Source organism: Panthera pardus, unplaced genomic scaffold (assembly GCF_024362965.1).
Source record: "Panthera pardus isolate Hobbes unplaced genomic scaffold, ASM2436296v1 HiC_scaffold_17, whole genome shotgun sequence".
In the NCBI taxonomy this organism is placed as follows: Eukaryota; Metazoa; Chordata; class Mammalia; order Carnivora; family Felidae; genus Panthera; species Panthera pardus.
The window spans coordinates 36,306,991-36,327,484 of record NW_026526732.1 but is presented as its reverse complement, the minus strand read 5'-3'; the positions used below and the strand labels follow the sequence as shown (position 1 = coordinate 36,327,484).

At 36.0% G+C, this 20,494-nt stretch overlaps 1 protein-coding gene across 12 annotated transcripts in view; it reads right to left on the bottom strand.

The window, feature by feature from the left end:
- The window catches only part of PTPRK (protein tyrosine phosphatase receptor type K), a 557,535-nt gene that overhangs the window by 259,729 nt on the left and 277,312 nt on the right, over positions 1-20,494 (bottom strand). For all 12 annotated transcript variants that reach the window (XM_053904511.1, XM_053904504.1, XM_053904506.1 and 9 more), the window contains exons 4-5: positions 18,700-18,781; positions 16,220-16,335 (exon numbers count right to left, since the gene is read on the bottom strand). In XM_053904511.1, coding sequence (XP_053760486.1) covers positions 16,220-16,335; positions 18,700-18,781 — 198 coding nt within the window. The remainder of the gene's footprint in view (positions 1-16,219; positions 16,336-18,699; positions 18,782-20,494) is intronic.

Sequence of the window (20,494 nt, the reverse complement as noted above, 5' to 3'; positions counted from 1 at the left end):
CCAAACAGGCTCCACACTGTCAGTGCAGAGCCTGACACGGGGCTCGATCTCACAAACTATGAGATCATGACCTAAGTGGAAGTTAAGTGTTGGCTTCTTAACCAACCGAGCCTTACCATCACCCCCTATAACAGCCAGCTATCAATCAAATTTCTTGCTATTCAAAATGTGATCTATAGACTAGTAACATCAGAATCACCTGTCAAATTGTTACAAGTGTGAAGTCTAAAGATAACTCCAGACCTACTGAATCAATCTGCATTTTCATAAGATCTCTGGGTTATGCATCAAGATACTACAGCTTAAGACACACTGGTAGAAAACAATCATGGGCGCCCTATTCCTATTAATAGGGAAAGGTCTAAAAATGGCTGTGTACTCATACTGGCCAATGAGATATGCCAGAAACAGGCCAAGTCACTTCCAGGAAGGTTCTCATACTTCTAGAGAAGACACAGTGGGTCCTCTTTTCTTATTCTCCATGTTATGCTTAAAACTAGAAGAGTGGACTTGCCCATGTGAGAGAACCCAACGTGAGGGTTAAAGCTGACACATGGAGGATGGCACATCAAGGAGAAAGACAGAATCAAGTTCTTGATCAAGTTCCTGAAATGGAAAGAACAACTCCTAGAGCCCCCTTCTTTCTGGACTTCCTGTTAAGGGACATAATGCACTTGGTTTCATATTACTTTCAGCTTGAACTGCTAAAAGTTAGTACGGTACAGTTAAAATATGATATAGTTTGTCTCAGCTTTTCTTTTCAAAGCTTGAGGAATAAAATTAATCCAACTTAATTTTAAATTAAATAATGTGTCTCTTAAACTACTTACAGGGATTATTTCATTCTATTGATTAGAAGAAAATATGAGACTACATTTATGGTTTCACTTATTTTTCACTGCCTTTCTTGGGCACATGATCATATACATGCCATCCATCTTCTAGAATAGGAGAAACTAGGAAGAGACTATTTCCCTACATTTGGTATTGAGGTTCCTGTTGAATACATTAAGTAGACTGCATATGATTTGTCAGTACATGCCTTTTGTCCCAAACTAATCCCAAAGTAAATCTGCACAATGTAATTAAGTAAGGTTAAAGCGAATCATACAACAATCCAGCCAAACTAATTCCAAGGAACTGAGGGTTCCTCATCAGGCTTGTTTACCATATGAATGTTTTTTTCTCTCTCATAAGCCATGATGATGATGATGATGATGATGATGATGATGATGATTGAACAATTTAACCAAGAATTTTAGAAACACAAAAAATTTTTATACAAAATTAAGGGTTTAAAAGTCTAGATGTTTCTAAAATTAGAATCATGTTATTGTCTTGAGAAAAGCACTGCCTTATATCCACTAGAAATTATTATAGTTTCAATAGCTTAAGCATTTAATAAGAACATAGTGTTCTTCTAGGAAAATTACACTAAAATGACAATACTAAGTTTAGCAAAGTATTTATTATTTGGCAATGAAAGGGCTGAACAAGGTGAATGACACTGGACACAGAAAAAAAGAGAGAGGAAGTAAATATAATTCTGATAAAATGCAGGGTAAAATGTGCTGGGGCTAACACATCATTAGCCAAGAATCAATCATTAGCCAAGTTTAATAAAATGTAAATTCCGTTATTAAACAAGAAAATGGAAATTTTAACCTACAAAGCATAGGTATTTTTGCAGCAATGAGAGAAGGTGACCAATATGAGGAACCACAAGAAGGGAGAATCAGTAAGTGGACTGAACCATGCCTGGTGGAGGATGACACCCAGGTTCTAAATCTGAAACAACCATTTATTAGCTCCACAATTTCTTTCTCACATCTCTACCTTTTTAACTAAAAATGGGGGTATCTATTTATACCTGCTATTCAACACAGATGTCGAGAATATTAATGAAATAATTGTGCAAAAGTTCTAACTGCAAATCCTGACAACAGCAATATTATGAACATAATAATCAAAACAATACCTAAGCGAGTAACACATTTAGTAACTGTGATGGTCTTTCTATATGTCAGCTTGTCTAGGTTATAGTCCCAAGTTATTCAGTCAAACACTAACTGAGGTGTCCCTGTGAAGGTATTTTGTAGATGGAATTGAAGTCTATAAACAATAGACATTGAGTAAGGGAGATTTATCCAAATAATCTGGGTGATTATTAAATTAAATTAGTTGAAATGTTTTAAAAGCAGAGCTGACATTTCCCTGAAGTAGAAGAAATTCCACCTGTAAATACCAACGTCAGTTTGCACCTGTAGCACAGTCCAGCCTGCCCTTCCTAAGGGTTTGACCTGCAGACTTCTGACTTGCCTAGTCAGCCCCACAGTCACACAAACCAATTCCCTGCAATAAGTCTTTTTAGAATTTTTTTAAAAGTGTATGTGTGTGTATACACATATATGTGTGCTTTTCATGCTTGGACGCTGACTGATACAGATGATTTGTTACCAGAAATGCTTCTGGAGGAACAGATTTTTAAGGATGAGTTTTCTCATCTGGCTTGGTTCTGGTTTTCTAGAATTACTTTCCTAAACCTGGTTAGGTTTAGAGGCATTAATAACTCTACTGCCAAAGATTAGTTGGCCATACGTTTGTGGGTCCATTTCTGGGTTCACTATTCTGTTCCATTGATCTGAATGTCTGTTTTTTTGTCTGTACCATACTGTCTTGATGATTACAGCTTTGTAATACATCTTGAAGTTCACGATCATGATGCCTCCAGCTTTGGTTTTCTTTTTCAGGATTGCTTTGGCTATTCAGGGTCTCTTCTGGTTCCATACAAATTTTAGGATTGTTTATTCTAGTTCTGTGAAGAATGCTGGTATTATTTTGATAGGGATTGCATTGAATACGTAGATTGCTTTGGGTAGTATTGACACTTTGTTAAATGTTTATTTATTTTTGAGAGACAGAGAGACAGAGAGACAGAGAGAGACAGAGTGCAAGCAGGGGAAGAACAGAGACAGAGGGAGACATAGAATCTGAAGCAGGTTCCAGGCTCTGAGCTGTCAGCATGGAGCCTGATGCAGGGCTTAAACTTACAAACTGTGAGATCATGACCTGAGCTGAAGTCGGATGCTTAACTGACTGAGCCACCCAGGTGTCCGCAGGGAGTACTGACATTTTGACAATATTTGTTCCTCCTATCCAGGAACATGGGCTGTTTTTCCTTTTTGTGTGCGTATGTGTGTCTTCTTCACTTTCTTTCATAAGCTTTCTATAGTTTTCAGTGTATAGATTTTTCACCACTTTGGTTAGGTTTATTCTTCGGTATTTTATGATTTTTGGTGCAATTGTAAATGGGATCAATTGCTTGATTTCTCTTTCTGTTGTTTCATTATTGGTGTATAGGAATGCAACTGATTTCTGTACATTTATTTTATATCTTGCAACTTTGCTGAATTCATGGATCAGTTCCAGCAGGTGTTTGGTGGAATCTTTTGGGCTCTAGATAAAGAGAATGTGTGCGTGCGCGCGCGTGCACACACACACACACACACACACACACACAATAGAGTCTTACTCGGCAATCAAGAAGAATGAAATCTTGCCATTTATAACCACATGGATGGAACTAGAGGGTATTATGCTGGGTGAAATTAGCTAGTCAGAGAAAGACAAATATCATACGACTTCACTCATATGAGGAATTTAAGACACAAAACAGATAAACAGAAGGGAAGGGAAGCAAAAATAATATAAAAACAAGAAGGGGGACAAAACATAAGAGACTCTTAAATACAGAGAACAAACTGAAGGTTGCTGGAGGGGTTGTGGGTGGGGGGATGGGCTAAATGGATAAGGGGGATTAGGGAAGACACTTGTTGGGATGAGCACTCGGTGTTATACCTAGGGGATGAATCACTGGAATCTACTCCTGTAATCATTATAGCACCATATGCTAACTAACTTGGATGTAAATTAAAAAATAAATAAATAACATTAAAAAAAGAAAGAAAATAACTCTACTGCCAGTAGTAAGGAAGTCACTGTTAGTCCATGGCATGATGTAGTAAAGAGATATAAAATATTACCACTAGATATTCCTAATCAAATACCTAATTCCTAATCAAATAGAAGGTAAAGTTCTGGATGACCATGTATTTGTGACCTTAGAACATTTTAGACAAACTACTAAATATAAATAATGGGATTGGCTGGTTGCTTCAAATTGCACTGGACAGAACGCAGAATATAAAGCATGCAAGTTTACAGTTATAAAACTATCTCAATCACAGGAAGAGGGAAGTGGAGTAAAGCAAAGAGATCCATATGATTAAACTATTACATCTGAGTGACTCTGGCATGTTGGTAGAAGCAGGATAATTTTTCACTCTTTCTGAATCTGCCACATAAAAACACAAAACAACAAGAGAGAGGAAGAAAAGAAAAGATCCAGACAAAGTGGAGAGGAGAACAAAATCAAGAAATCTCAGAAAGCAAGTGGCCATATTTTTATACATAACTCACAGGAACCTAAGAGGGATTCTTGAAATCAGGAAAGTTTTCCTGAACTCCACATCTCATTTTAAAATTTCAGGAAAACATATTTCACATAAAAGTGAACAACATAAAAGCATCAAGGTCAAATCCAACATAAAGTTATTATAAATTTAAAACAGAGTAAGGAGAAGAATATTACCCCCAGAATCTCAGAAAGTAAGGCAGAAAAATATGCCCCCAAACAGATCACAACTGCAACCTAATATTTCAAGATGCTAAAACATTAAGAAAATTATTTATAATATGAAAGAGTAACATAAATTTAAATTAATAAAACTCATAAATGAGATGACAGAACTCAAGAAAAATTAGAAATGAAAGAAAAAAGTCATTTTAGAAATAAGATTAACTAGAGTAAATAAAATCAACACAGATGATGTTTTAAGCAAAACAGAATGTGGGGAAAAAGGAGATTTTCATTTAAAATAAAGAGAATAAAAAATATTTCAGAGAAAGTGACTATTGATGATATGCAAAGATCAAACATACAGATAACACAAGTCCACACAGAAGCAAGGGGAAAAAAACTACGAAAATAATATTTAAAAGCACCTTCTGAAAATTAAAAGAAAAAAGTTTTTAAAATATACAATGGAAAAACACACCATCTACTTGAGAATAGTAACTCAGAATGACTCACAGTGATATGTATTCTGATCAAATTAGAATCTTTAAATAAATAGGAAAAAGAATCCTTTGAATATCTAGAAAAAGCAGATAGATGATTTATAAGGAAACATAAATTATCAGACTTTGATAGCAAGGCTTTATGCCTGAACAAAATGAAGTAACATATTAAAGTTACTCAAGGAAAGAAAATGTGAACAAAGAATTTCATATCCTGCAAAACTGACTTAAAAATCAGGGGCATAAAACAAACAAACAAACAAACAAAAAACAAAACAAAACAAAACAGGAATCAAGGGCACATATAAAATATGACCAATATCCAAGGACTGAAGGAATATTAATTCCATGACCTATTCTTGAGGAACCTACTAGAAAATGACTTTCAAACAACCAAAGTTACCGGGAAGACATGACATATAGACTGATGGCGATTAAAAACATAGTTACCTGTAGAACTAAGTTAATAAGGGCTATATGAGAGACAGTATAGCATGCACTTGTATGCTAACAATAGAGATATAATACAAGTATACAAAATGCCATCAGATTTTATAAAATGAGTAACTGTGAAATATTTTAATTCTCTTTTCCCCTGTGTCATTGAGAACAGAGAATATTCGCATGGAAAAAAGAAGCTGTAACTGACAAATTGTAATAGACACAACATTAAGTGGAAATCTTTAGGCTTAAATTTGAAATATCCAAAAGACTCATAGGTATGTTATCTTTAAATACATATCTTCCCTTAGTTCTGTTCACTGAAAAGGTCTAACAAAATGAGTATCCTTGCACATCCACATCATGGTCCTGAAATTCAATTTCTCACTAAACCAAACCAGGGCACTAAGTCTAGAGAAGAAAATGTACAAGATCACAATGGACCATCTCATAATATCAGACAGCAGGAAGCTCCTAAAAATTGCTGAGTCATATCAGAAGGACTCTGGAGCCAACTTGAAGAGGTTCTCACTGGCCAAAGATGGGATACTTTGGGTCTTAATACTAATAATAATAGTAATAATTACAATGAACTGAAATCAAATAGGTAAAACCATGAGTTCATAATAACAACAACAAGAACAACAATAATAAACAGAAGAATCTGTCACCAGAGAATGATAAGGAATCAATTCATTATATTGAAAACCAATAACTAAAGCAAAGATTTGAGCATTTATCCTCCTTTTCCTTAATGAACTATGTCACTGGGAAGCAAAAGGTAGAGGAGAAGGATCTCATCATTAAACTAATACAAAATAAATAATATTATTAGAAGATCAGAATTTATAGCCTCTAGGAATGAATATAGGCATTAAGTACAGATGGCTATGAAGATAAAGAGAGAGAGAGAGAGAGAGAGAGAGAGAGAGAGATTTTGTACCTCCTATAATCATATGAAGCACAACTTCTACTGTTGCCAAAGAATCAAACTTGACTCTGGATCTGGATTTGCAAAAAAATTCAGAAGAACATGTTGAACTAAGGAGGACATTTCTGTGCAATCAGTAAAATGCAGACTGAGAAACTACAAGTCAAATGGCCTGGGTGCCTCAATAGACAAAATGTGAAGAAAAGGGACAGAGGACAAAACCACAGATTAAAAGAGACTTTAAAAAACTTACTTTAAAAATTAGACGAGACTAATCTAGAGTCTAAGAATGTATACAGAATGTATACAGAATACTAATACAGAATACTAATCTAAGAATGTATACAGAAGTGAAAAAAAAACACTATGAAGAAACCTATGAGGGCTAAAAGCAATGAAAACCGTTACTTGTAGAAGTGACGGCTGGCTCAGCTGTGGCTGGGATTGAGCCTTTGTAAAGAACCCCTAGAATGGCTAGCAAAGTCCCTTTCTTATCCTTTGTGGTTTGTGCCTTATAAAAATTCATTCAGTCATAGTTTTTAGTTTTGTACAGTTTCTATGTTTTGTGTTACAATAAAATCACTTTATAAATATTAAGTCTTTATATCAGATACTTTTCATAAAGAAGAAACCCAGCCTGCTACCAGAGCTTTCGTGTTGTAATACTGATCACAAGAAGTCAATGGAAAGTTGTAAAGTGCTTGATGTGACACACTTAGAAAATACTCTGAAAGGGCAGCTCTAAGAACAACAGAAGAGTATATTATTCTTGCGCAGAAAAAGCAGTAAATTGTTATTTATAGGTATCGATAAGAAGAAATCCTTGAGCTTCTATGACTGTCGGGCTTTTACAGTCATGCTCCAGGGATAGATAAGAAAGATAGAGTACATTCCACACATTATTCATTTTTAATCAATTATGTAATCTGTAGACAACAAACTCAAGAGTTTATAAATTATTGAGGAAGGGAAAGAGTGCACTGTATCTTCAAGGGATTGAACTCTTTATGGTAGGAAGCCACAAAGCCAACCAAAATGACCTCATGGATATTTAATAATCCTCCAAATTACATATGATTAAATGTTCTGAGCTCATCATTTACATACATACACACACAAAATGCCAAAGATAAAAGATAAACATTATACTCCATGATACATGGTCATTGATTTCACTTCAAGACCAATAGCCATCATTCTTTGTATAAAGCCATGAAGTAAGAATATGATGCCCTGAACTCAAACCAATGTGCTGAAGAAAAGCAGACTGACCGGAGTGATAGCTTAGCTACCAAATGGTCCGTACTCTCTCTTTTTTTTTTTAATTTATTTTTTAAATATTTATTTATTTTTGAGACAGAGAGAGACAGAGCATGAACAGGGGAGGGGCAGAGAGAGAGGGAGACACAGAATCCGAAGCAGGCTCCAGGCTCTGAGCTGTCAGCACAGAGCCCGACGCGGGGCTCGAACTCACAGACTGTGAGATCATGACCTGAGCCGAAGTCGGACGCTTAACGGACTGAACCACCCAGGCGCCCCTTGATCCGTAGTCTCTTAAGTAGAATAGAAATAATTGTAAATGAGCATATATACAGGAGAAAAAAAAAGGCACTACTGCTTAAATTAAGAATAAAAGGAGACAATTAGAATTAAATAGGAAGCTAGTGTTTATCAGTTTATAAAAAATAGAGGGAAGCACAACAGACATGGTTAACACTCCTCTCAGACACTACTCCTGCTCTGTTTGCCATAAGGTACAGAAGAAGCCAAGGCTGAAAACACCAACAGCGTTCCGTGGATCCCAGGACCACCCAGAGGTTTAATTTGGTGGCAAGCTTCAAACTGTCTTCACAAACTTTTATTAAAGCTAAAGAGAGCCAAAAGGAATGGGAATGTCTCCTCACCTTTCACTCCTATCTAGGATAACTTATATGCAGTTATGAAGGTAGAAAGAAAAACAATAAACAAATGGGTCTAAGAGACAAATCAGTTCCAAAACAGAAAATGTGGAAACAAACTCACTGGTTTTAAAAAATAAACTTTTGGGGAAATTTAGAAAGCTGTCTCGATCATTTCACTCACATCCTCCCTAATTCTGTCACCTGGCATGATCCAAAACTACTGTCTTCTTTCATCTGTCCCTCTCCTCTACTAACATGTATTCCAACTGCACTGGCATCCAATCTGGGCTCTCAAGACTTCATATCTGCACTGCTAACAGTGACTTCTTTCTGGCTTATGTTTTCATCATGGCCTAGTCCCAACCCTAACAAAAACTATATTTACTTCCGCTTCTCATTGCGAACTTTCCACTTCAATAAGATCCTTCTCCTGATGTTGCTAGCCCATCCCACACACACACCCTAATCTGCAGTGATAACCATGCCCACTCAGACTTTGCTATTCAAGTCTTATATGCCCTTCAAAGACTCCATCAAATCTCTCTTAATGATTTCACCAAACATTTCAGTCTACGTAGTTCTCGCTCAACTCTGAAATAGTATCATGCATTGATTCTATACAGTCTTTTCTTCCTTGGTTTCAAAGACATTTCTCTGGGCTGAAAGGATCTTAAAAAGTATTCAGCTTCATGCTTAAACATCCTCTACAGCTCTAGCAAGTGCTTATCCAGATTATGCTTGGATACTTCCACTAATTGTAGTTTTACTACCTCCTGGAATAGCTCATTCTAGGTTTCAACAGCCCTACAATTACAAAGTTCTCCCTTATAATCAGCTTATATCTCTCACCATATAACTTCAAACTGTTAGTTAGCATTGTACTTTAGTACCTATACAGAACCAATTAAATCCCTCTTGAATAGTCCCAATAATCTAAGACTTTAAGAAGTTTGTTTCTCCAGTCTCCCATGACTCTCAAGATATATTTATACCATGTCCCTTCAGCCATTCTGATATCGTTTCTTCAACTTTATTCACTGTCCTACTAATTATATACTGCCTTTTGTTATTCTAATATTTTAGATATGTGCCAGCCCTCTTAAGGCCAATGACCAGACAATGTCAGGACTTCCATCAAGCCCAGAGAGTAGGGCAATTTTCACTATACCTCATCCCTTTTATTTATTTTTCTTTTTTTTCCCACGGTACTCAATGTAAGCTAGTCACAAATTACATGTTTAGTCAATTAGGCTTTGAAATATTCCTCTCAAATTATTTTTCAATGAATTGCCCACCATGAACTCCATCTTTCTAGGCATGGACCAGTTCCTTCCAAGAATTTTCCTTCATTATAATAAATGCAAAATTATCAGACTTTTTTTCTCAAAAAGAAATAGTATCAGGGATAGTACAATCTCTTGTGGAGGTCAAATATGCTACAAATATCCAGGCATAGGCATGGAAAAATACCACAACATGGAGGCATCAGAGGGAGCCTTGTGAACAATGACTGTGTGGCTTTGAAATTGTGTAGTGATATGTTTCACGAGCAAAAATTTTCATACTTTCAAATTAAGTCATTTTTTAAAAAATCATCCTTCTGATTTCCATTGCTTGCATGATGATATTCACATGCAGTATAGGAATAAGACCATGACATTTCCCTGGCTAGACAAAACACTATGTGTCCAGAAGTTTTAGACCAAACACTTTCCTTGATCCTCAGCTGACAACAATTGGTACTACAAGAGGTCAGCCTCTCTCTGGCTGGTTTTTTTTAGAACAATTTGCATCTCATTTTACTAATTTTACTCTCCAATTATTACTCTCAATCCATTGCTTGAATTATCTATTGCTCCATAAGGAATGACATTTCCTTTGGCTGAGAAACTAGCTGTATCCTACTACATTAGTGCCGATGAACCTCACCAAGTGCAAAGTGATGGCTGACTTGCCTGCTTTGGCAGGCCCACTGAGGAGGCACAGTGCCAGCACCTGCGGCAATTACTGACAGATTGGCCCAATTGCCACAGCTTTGATGGCAATCTGCATAGGATTATCAGTCATACATCAAACAGCCTCTCATTTCAATTCACCAAAACAAATGGTGTCACCAAATCTACCCACACAATTCTCTACTTTCAGTAACTCCACTGTTGAATTTCTCTGTCCAATCCAATGAAGCATGCCCGCCAAGCTCTGTAATGATGGATGGAGTCATTAGCATTTTAGTTTCTACATTGAACCTGAGGCCAAAGCATATGGTCAGACAGATGTTCCAGCAGTGGGCTCTATTTGATTTGCCATGTAGGTGTCCACTTATACTGGACCTTCAGAGAAGAATACTAAGTCATAAGTTACAGTCCAACCCTGTTTCCAATTCCTTTACATCCTCAGAATTTATAACATGTTCTGAAGACAGAACACTCAGAACATGCTTTATTCTATATTTCGGCATAGATTAATGATTAAAAATTACCCCCGAACCTAATCAAATAACTTCAAATGGACAAGATGGACAAAAATCCAGGTTAAGGTTCGCAGGCTATTGCCACCTATGGCTTGATTAGTACTGCCAGAACTGAGGTTATTTGATAAGATGTATCACATACTTTTCCTCATGAATGGTTTATTGAGGTAAACTGTATATTCAGAGAATTGGATGGTTCTTAACATCTAACAAATGTATATGTACCCAAAGACCCAACACACCAATAAACATATATGAAATTAACATTACCCCCCAGCCACATCCAGTCTATTCTTATCCCCTACAGTCAAATACTCTTCTGATTTCTATCACCATAAATTAGTTGTGTTTCTTCTGGCGCTTAATATAAATGTAATCACACAGTTTGCATTCTCTTCTGTCTGTCCCCTTTCTGAAAACATAATATTGCTGAGATTTATCCATATTGGTACATGTATCAGTACCTCATTCTTTGTTATTGCTCAGTGGCATTCCATTGCCTGAATGAACCACGCAGTGTTTACCCATTCTCCTGTTAATGGGCATTGGGGTTCTTTACTGTTCTTGGTTATTATGAATAAAGCTGTTATAAACATTCTTTTACAGGTCAGTTTGTGAACACATGCCTTTATATCTCTTGTGTAAATACTTAGGAGTGGAACTGTTGTGTCATAGTCACTTTTTGCCACCATTACTTTACTATGGGCATTGGGGTTCTTTACTGTTCTTGGTTATTATGAATAAAGCTGTTATAAACATTCTTTTACAGGTCAGTTTGTGAACACATGCCTTTATATCTCTTGTGTAAATACTTAGGAGTGGAACTGTTGTGTCATAGTCACTTTTTGCCACCATTACTTTACTATTCATATCAGGAAGCACTGCAATAAAAGGGCACTGCAATAAAAGGACTAAAACTTTTAACCTACAAAAATGTAGGTTAATTTTTCTCTTTCCTATAAGGAAAGTATCTGACACTTCTCAAAAACATAACCAGTTGTTTTTACTATTTTATTTCAGTATAAAATTGTCCATTAAAATTTCATTAGTGATCTTATTTCCTATAACCTATGTTTTCCCATAAGCCTTAAGTTACGATCCACAAATTCTCTACCACTAGGGGTTCCTTGAAAACAAAAAATAGCATAGTTCTAAAACTTGTTGGAAGCACTGAAAAACATCTGTTCAAGTGGGGAAAAATTGCAAATCGTAACCTGACAACAAATGTTGTGCTTGTATCTCGAATGCATGCTACTTCATTGAGTTTTACGATCAAAAAGGAATTTGGAAATTCTCTACAAGCGACTAAAGTCTTAGTACTCTAAGTCCCTTTTCCAACATAAATGAACTTCATAACACATTATTTTAAGCTATGGCCCAGAAAAGCTCATAATTTCACCATACCAGTAGCCTGTTGACACTAAATAGACTTCTAAAAACAGTCATCCATATTGTTCTATGCATCGGTAGTTCACTGAGCTTGTACAAGGAGGTTAATTTGGGGATTTTGTCATTGTTTTCTAAATGTCTAGAGTAAATGACCTAATTCTAAGACCCTGTAATTATACAATCTGAGATCTTACAGAAAAGAACACTCCCTAAAGATACATCCAGAACCACTATGATATACCTTATGAATTATCCTACATTAGCTCAGGTAACTCAGATGCTTGCTTTTCGTGCTCTGTTTTTTAATTTACCTAATTTGTGTGTCATTTTAAACAATAAAAATGATTGACATATCAATTGTAAGCTAAAGACAATAAACAAGTGAGAGATTTATTTTTTTAATGTATTTCCACACATAAATTATTTTAAATGTCAAACACTATCTATCAGGTTATTATGGTTAAAGCAGTGTTTTGTTTTTCCTTTAAGATAGAAAGTTGGCTGCTTTTCTTTGTTTGGGTTTTTTTTGTTTTTGTTTTTGTTTTTTACCCCATACTTAAACATTTAACAAGTGAAGCTTAATACTGTATAATGTAAGTGATTTGGAAAACATAGAGGGTCAATTGCCATTTTTTAATTACACCTACATCGCAAGCGTAACAGCTACTCAATTATTCCATTACTTTTGTGACAGGATGCAATGACTTTTCATCTGGAGTTGCTTTCAATTGGGTCTCAGTACTGTCAGCAGATAGGTTAAGCAGTTGTTCTCATAATGATACTTAATTTTAAGGGACCATTTTTACCCATACACAACTAATAAACAATTTCACATTCTTCCATCAAACAAAAAAGGTAATGAAGGCTATGTCTTAGGCCATCAAAAAAAAAATGTAAAGACCTAGTTTAGCATTTTATAGCTGGAAGGGATCTTAGTTTCTATCCACATCTCCTTTTATAATTAAGGAACTTGAAGTCCAGAATAATTCAATGAATTCTCTACGCCCATACAATTAACTGGGTTGGAAGGGCTAAAGGGTTCGAATTAAGGTTCAAATTAAGAGTTGGGCCTCCTGATTTCTCGAAGTTGTTCTGCATCAAGCAAACATGACTTGACATTTATTTGTATGGGTTGGCTTGCAGATTCCTTATGGAATCAAGATTCTTTCTGCTTATTATATTTCTACTACTTGAAGCAAACGAAATTTTTTAAAGTTACTGGCCACATTCTGATTGACTCACCATATATTTATATACAATAACTAGTCTAGTTTGTTTGAAAACATCCCTCGACTAAGGAGTTGATAGTTTCAATGTTTCTTAAACGTGAAGAATGATTTACAACAATACCTTAAGGTAATTTAAGTGGTGTTACTGAAAAAGTAGAAAAGCTTTTTAAAAGAATAAGGTAAATAGGTACACCGCTGAGGAATTGGGTAATCTCAATATCAAAACAGAAGAGAAATGCAAACATTCACCTTAGGACATGTAAAGAGAAGTGGAGAAAACGGAAAGTAGAATAGAGGTCTCACAGAATATTTTTACCTCACATCTTTCTTTATAAAATGGCAGAGGGAATATTTTTAAAAACTGAAATGAAATGGGCCAATCCAGAAAGTAGGAACCAAACAATAAACGAGCAGTATTTTGACTGCAACCCACTCAGACCAGCAGAGCCAGAATGTCTTTGTTGCCACAAGGCAGCTGGTGTCTGAGCACACAAAACCCTTTTATTTCAATGTCACAATAAATCCTGGGGCATAAAACCAGGGGCAGGCTGCAGAGTTTGGTTCTCCAAGACAAGACAACATGGATCACAGCTAAAGTCAAATGCCAACTAATGTTCCCACCGAAATGGAAAAAATAAATAAATAAATAACAAATTGATTAGAAAAAATGTCTAAAAACATTTTTTAAATTAATTGTTTAGGCTGAGAGAAAGAGGGATTCTGACTTGATGTTCAGCTGACAAAACAGACTGCACATTATACAATACCCTCTCCAGAAAGAATGATCTCATAATTCAGAATCTATAGGGGAAATCAGCATAACCACAGAAAAAAAAAAAAGTAGGGGCATCATTTCCTTTCCACATATTCAGGATGATAGGCTGATACCAGCAAGTCACGTGAATTATAAAAGTAGTAATCATTAGATTTATATGAGTACATCTGTTTAACATCCAAGTGGGTATGAGAATTGGATGAAATAACAAATTTATAACATCTAGCACAGTTTTAGGCCTTATACCAGATATGATTTCAATATTCATTTATTATAATCATGACCCCAACCTCCGGCAACTTCATGATTATTCTCAATACTAATTTTACCTCTCTGAGAATATGGTAAGTGTGGTAAAATAAGTGCTGATATCTATGTTCAAGTCATTCTCAGGAATTTAAAATTCTGACTACTTAAGCCCCTTCCTTCATTCTGATGCAAACAGAACAAGAAATAATAATACAAGGGCTCAGAGGATATTATTACTTATATTTCTAGCTTCAAATATTTAGCTCAACAGTCATCTTTTCTACAGGACCAGGCTCCGGACTTTAGAGCTGCTCTTAGCCCTTACCCACCTCCCCCCCACCGCCTCCCCTCACCCCATCACTGCTCTAGGATTGGTAGATACTCTCTGAAGGCAAGTCCCATTCCTTACTCTATTGTTTTCTGATTTTTTCAAAGCTCTTTGCATGTACCATTTACATTTCTCCAACATTATGCCAAATTGTAATTCATTAAATATTTACTGAGGATTTAATGTATGCAAAGCAAACGTCTTGACCTCAGTTCTCTGATTAACCCTTACACACAAAAGTTCTGGAAAAATTTAACTGGCTCTTTTCCAATTCACATTTCCAGAAGTTTCCCAAAGTTTAGTTAAAATATTTTAAAGAAATTTATCAGAATATGACCGTTTCTACTTAAGTACTATGCTCTTGTATGTTAATTTCTCAAAATATTAAATGAGGAAATTTTCATTTTTTTCCTACTTTGAATGGATTTAGGAAAAATTGTTTTTACAAGTTATACATAACATTAGAGAAACATTACTTTCCACTAGAAACAAACCCAAAAACTTATTAAGGATATACTGTTCCATGTTTATTCATATTCCAATAATGGAAATACCTGAAATGAGTCTGCAATCAATTAAATCAAACCTGATGTGGTCTGAAGCGTTTGGATTTGGAGGAGACGTCTTCAGTGCATAAAGGTAATTTTATTAAAGCATGGGGATAGGAACCCTGGGCAGAAAGAGCTGCACTGGGGTTGTGACAGGTGACTGATTATATGCCTTCAGGTTGGGAGGGGGTTAGGGATAGAGAGTCTCTAAGGTATCTTGGAAACAAGGTTTCCAGGACCTTGAGGGGGCTAGCTATTGTTAGCTATCCTTAGGAATGGTTCATTTACTACTATCTAGTAAACCCTCAGCCATGAGTCCCTTCAGATGTATATCAGTGGGCCATAAGCTTGGAGTATGATTGCCAATATATATCTTGGGGGGTAGAGATGAAGGAAGCTTCCAAAGGAATTTTTATATGTTAAAGTAGACTTACAGGATCCTGGGGGGTTGGGCTGAGATTGCCTTTTGCCTTTAGCAAAGTATCAACATGGAGGTAGCTGGGGCTCTCAGAGGAATGCCACTCTGCCTGCCTCAAGGATTCGTAAATGGGACATAAGTTGTAAGGATATTTAATTTCTTTTTCTGCCTTTGTTTCCCACATCAAAAGATGAACAAGAGAACTTGTTTCTTTCTCGCTCCCATTCTCTCTCTCTCTCTTTCTCTTTCTCTCTCTCTCTCTCTCTGTCACACACACACACACGCACGCACACACACACACACACACACACACACACACACGAATAACACCACAGGCAGTATATTTGTGATTTTTTAAAAATCAAGTGTACCCTGTAGCTCAACTGCCAACTTGGCCTTACCTGCAGCCATAACTTGTTATGCACAGCATCTCTCCCTGTAGCAATACACTGAAATGTAGCGTTCTGCCCTGCATTGACCTCCACGTCCCCCAGACGGAGGAAATGAGGAGATTTATCTGTGAAGGCAGAAAAAAATTTTACTGTTTTCACATGAAGAAAACGTGCCATGTTACTTTTTCCCAAGAGAATAATGTGGTTAACACTTTTAACCTTTGGCCCAAACTAATATCGTATGGAAGAAAATTGAGTTTTCTTTGTGCTTACATACACAATCCTTCCCACAATTCTCTTTTTTTTCCCCTCAATAGCCCTATTACTTATTGCCCATAATTGCAGGAGCACTGTTGTATACAGCGAGAGCACTCAACAATTACTGCTGAAGGTCGGTCATAGCGTGTTACATATGGGTGATAATAAAACAGTTACAAGTCAAAGAAAGCAAAAGAGATCAAATAGGCATAAGCCAGAGCATAATGGAAAAGTATAATGAAAACATATAGTGATATCTAACATACTGATGGAGACGTGGCCATTGAACTATTAATTTACAATTAAGCAGTTAGATCTCTCTCTTTTTATTTTTTTTTTTTCATTTCAAAAGCTATGATTCTCTAGTACTTCAAAGACCAAGGAAATATTTTTGTTTCTCTCAAATAGATCAGCATAACTGTTGCTAAATCCACTTCCTATCCATTCAGAGTTATAAGAAAGTTACCCAAAGACATAGCAGACCAACAAACAGTGGTAACTTTAGTCAAAACCTACATGAGTTATATGACTGTCAAATTAGTGTTCTCTATGATTACCTTTTAGAAATGAAGCTTATTCATGTTTTCCACTGAAAGTAAATATACACAGGAAAAGCTAACACACGGTGACTAAAAGCAAGTTCCTAGAGGCCCAAAGCACAATAAAACTGTTGTTGTCAATTTATATTTCTACTTGTTACTCCTGAGAGCCTTTCTTTCACATTTCTCTTTCAATAATTATAAATGAACAGTGGATGGAAACATCATTCTCATGTACTAATGGGCTGAAAGAATTTAGCAAACCAACTTGAACTGTAAGTGAGATGGTTTTGTCCTCTTTTTCTTAGAACATACTACATGGAATAAATCATTAGACCCTTGCCTGCTTGCTACCTCTGTCTTAAGCACCTCATTTTTGTATAGGCATCAAAAACCGAAATACTTGAGCTAAATGTGACCTGGAACTGTGGTTCTCAAATTGTGAACTCCAGGCCAGCAGCAGCAGCATCACCTGGGAAATTATTAGAGATGAAAATTTTCAGCACCACCCCCCAGACCTACTGAATCAGAACCAAGGAGGGTCACACAATCTGTGATGTGCCACCCCCGGTAGTGAGGCAGATGCACACTGGCATTTACCAAGCACTCATCAGGCACACAGCCTTGGCCCCTGGCACGGTGTCCCTCCACCCCCACCCTGTGCATGGTGCCTACAATGGCGAGAAAATTTCCACCAAGAGGATCACTGAACAGATCATCTAGAAGTCATGGGTCCTTTAAAATGCCATTGTTGGGAGATATAGGTAAGCTCTCAATTTATGCCAGTGGTTTTATACCTGGCTCCACTGAATGTGATGTACACATAAATTTAGTTATACCACCAATGTGCATCTGAGATCAACCAATGTGCATCTAGATCAACCAATGTGCATCTAGAGACATAACAAAACAATGTATTACTAAACCGAGTCACTTTTTTGTTTGCTGTCTATTATTTTGTTGTTTCATATGGATTAACCAGATATTTATTACCAAAACTTTAGTCTGAAGTTTGGAATAGGTGAACTAATTCATTCTCTTTCCTTCACTCCAACTTTCAACTGAGCAGATCACATAAGTTAGTAAGGTTTCTTTTAGTTTCCTTTCCGTTGAGCTCTGATTTGTCATTCTTCTTTACTTTCCTAGATTGTTTAATAAAACCAAAAGATGGGGTGCCTGAGTGGCTCAGTGGGTTCAGCATCTGACTCTTGATTTTGGCTGAGGTCAAGATCCCAGGGTCATGGGATTGCGCCCTGCGATGCGCTGCGTGCTAAGCATCAAGCCTGTTTGGGAATATCTCTCTCTCTCTCTCTCTCTCTCTCTCTCTATCTCTCTATCTCTCTCTCTCTCATAAATAAATAAATAAATAAATAAATAAATAAATAAATAAATAAATAAAACCAAAAGATGGAGCATGTCTTATCTAGAGTTTCATTTACATCTGCATTTTGTTCTCAGTAATTCAATAGCTAAAAGAATCCTTTAATCTGTGTAGAATTAATTATAATTCTGAAAAATATTTGATTTGAAAATTCTAGAAATGCTTCAGTGTTCTTTTAAAAGTGAACAGAAGGTTAGGAGTAAAAACAAAAGAGACAGGTATGGCCAAATGATGAACAGTCAACGGTCACTTCCAATATAAGACAAGTCTTGAAAGGACATAGAAAAATACAATTCTTAATCACAACCTACCACAAGGATAACTCAGTACTTGGATGTCATCAATGGCAATATAACCACTCCTCCCTCCTGAGACTTCAGCTTCAAATATTACCTGTCAGAAAGAAACAGAAACCATTGGCAACAATCATTTTTTAAGGAATTTTCACGGTAAAAGAAGAATAGCTATAGCACACTTACAAAAATTAATTTTGAGTTTTATCCTATAAGAATTAAAGATATCTTATAATGTAAGTCTTTCCAAATCTTGTCCGAGTAAACAAAAAAAATTACTGAGGTCAAGCAGCAAAAAAAAAAAAATTTTTTAAGCAAGTGCTATTATCCATTAGAACTCCTGAATGGGCTATATCTAGATAGAATGAATAAATAGCTACAGTTTCTCTTATTAATTTTCTCTGTTTTTGTTATTTATTTAAAATACGTTGAGCACCTAAAATGTACCAAGCAGTATGCTAACCAATCAAATGATCTAAGCTTTTAAGTGCTAAATTTTCAAAACCAGAGGCCATTCGATAGAGTAGAAGTATTCCAGGCAAAAGAAACAATATGCAATGGAATAGAATAGAGCTGTGTGTTTGGGAAACGAAATGAATGTCATCTGACTGGTTACAAAGGTTCAAAAGGGAAGAGGTGAGATTAGAGAGCTAGGCATGGAACACCTTGAATACCATGGGACTAAAATCAGGAGTACATCCTGTCACTAATCCCATATTAATAAATATTAAACAAAAACATTTCCATGTTCAAATATAAGCTTGTGTTATAGAGTTGTGTTGTTACAACCAATAGAGAAACTTCATATAGTGTGACTTTTCAAAAGAAACCATATTTCGCATGCCACATTTCAATATTACATTTGACTATGGCCTCCCTTATTCATGGAGATACATAGATTATTTTTGGAGTATTCTGCAAAACATTTTAGGAAATGTAATGGAAGCTGATGTTTAAAGTAGGAATATATGTAAACAAGTTGATCTATTAGAAACATATATATGCCTATAAGGTAAAGGATGGACTAAAATAAACTGAGGTTGGAAATGCTCAGGTCGTATGCTACTAGTCATGTAAATAGACAGATGCAAAGAAAAAGTAGAGATAAAAATAAAACTAAGGAAACAGACAAAATAAAACTTATTGACTTGTTAGTTGTGGTGAAATATAGGTCAATTCTGGCTCCAGGATTGCACCACTAGGTGAATGATGCTATTGGAATCCCTAGCCAGGACTAGTGATGCAGAAAATGTACAAAGTTGAGGGAGAAATGACTAAGTACATTTCAAATCTGATTTGCCTAGGGTGCACATAGGGTACAGGCTTATGGGATAACAGGACAAACATATCTCAAATGTAAGAAATAGGTTCACAATAAACCTTTATTTTTTATTTTTTATATTAAATATAATTTATTGTCAAATTGGTTTCCATACGACGCCCAGTGCTCATCCCAACAGGTGCCCTCCTCAATGCCCATTAACCTTTAGATTTAGATGTGATCATGGAAGTAAGTTACAGATTTGAAAGTGAACATGATGGGTGAATAAGATGGCACAGGAAGATGAAGAGGAGAAAACCACTGAAATAGAAGGCAACAATACAGCAGCAGCAGGAAAGCCAACAAAGTGTGATTCAGACATAATGATCAAGGAAAGAAGAGAAGTATCAGGAGGTTTAAGGCAGGTGAACACTCCCATCAAAAAGAAAAACAAAATTAGAAAGGGCCAGAGAAGCTATAATAACCATAATTTTAAAATATCAGATATCTGTACAAACAATGGCATCTAGATGAACACAAATTTTAGGAGAG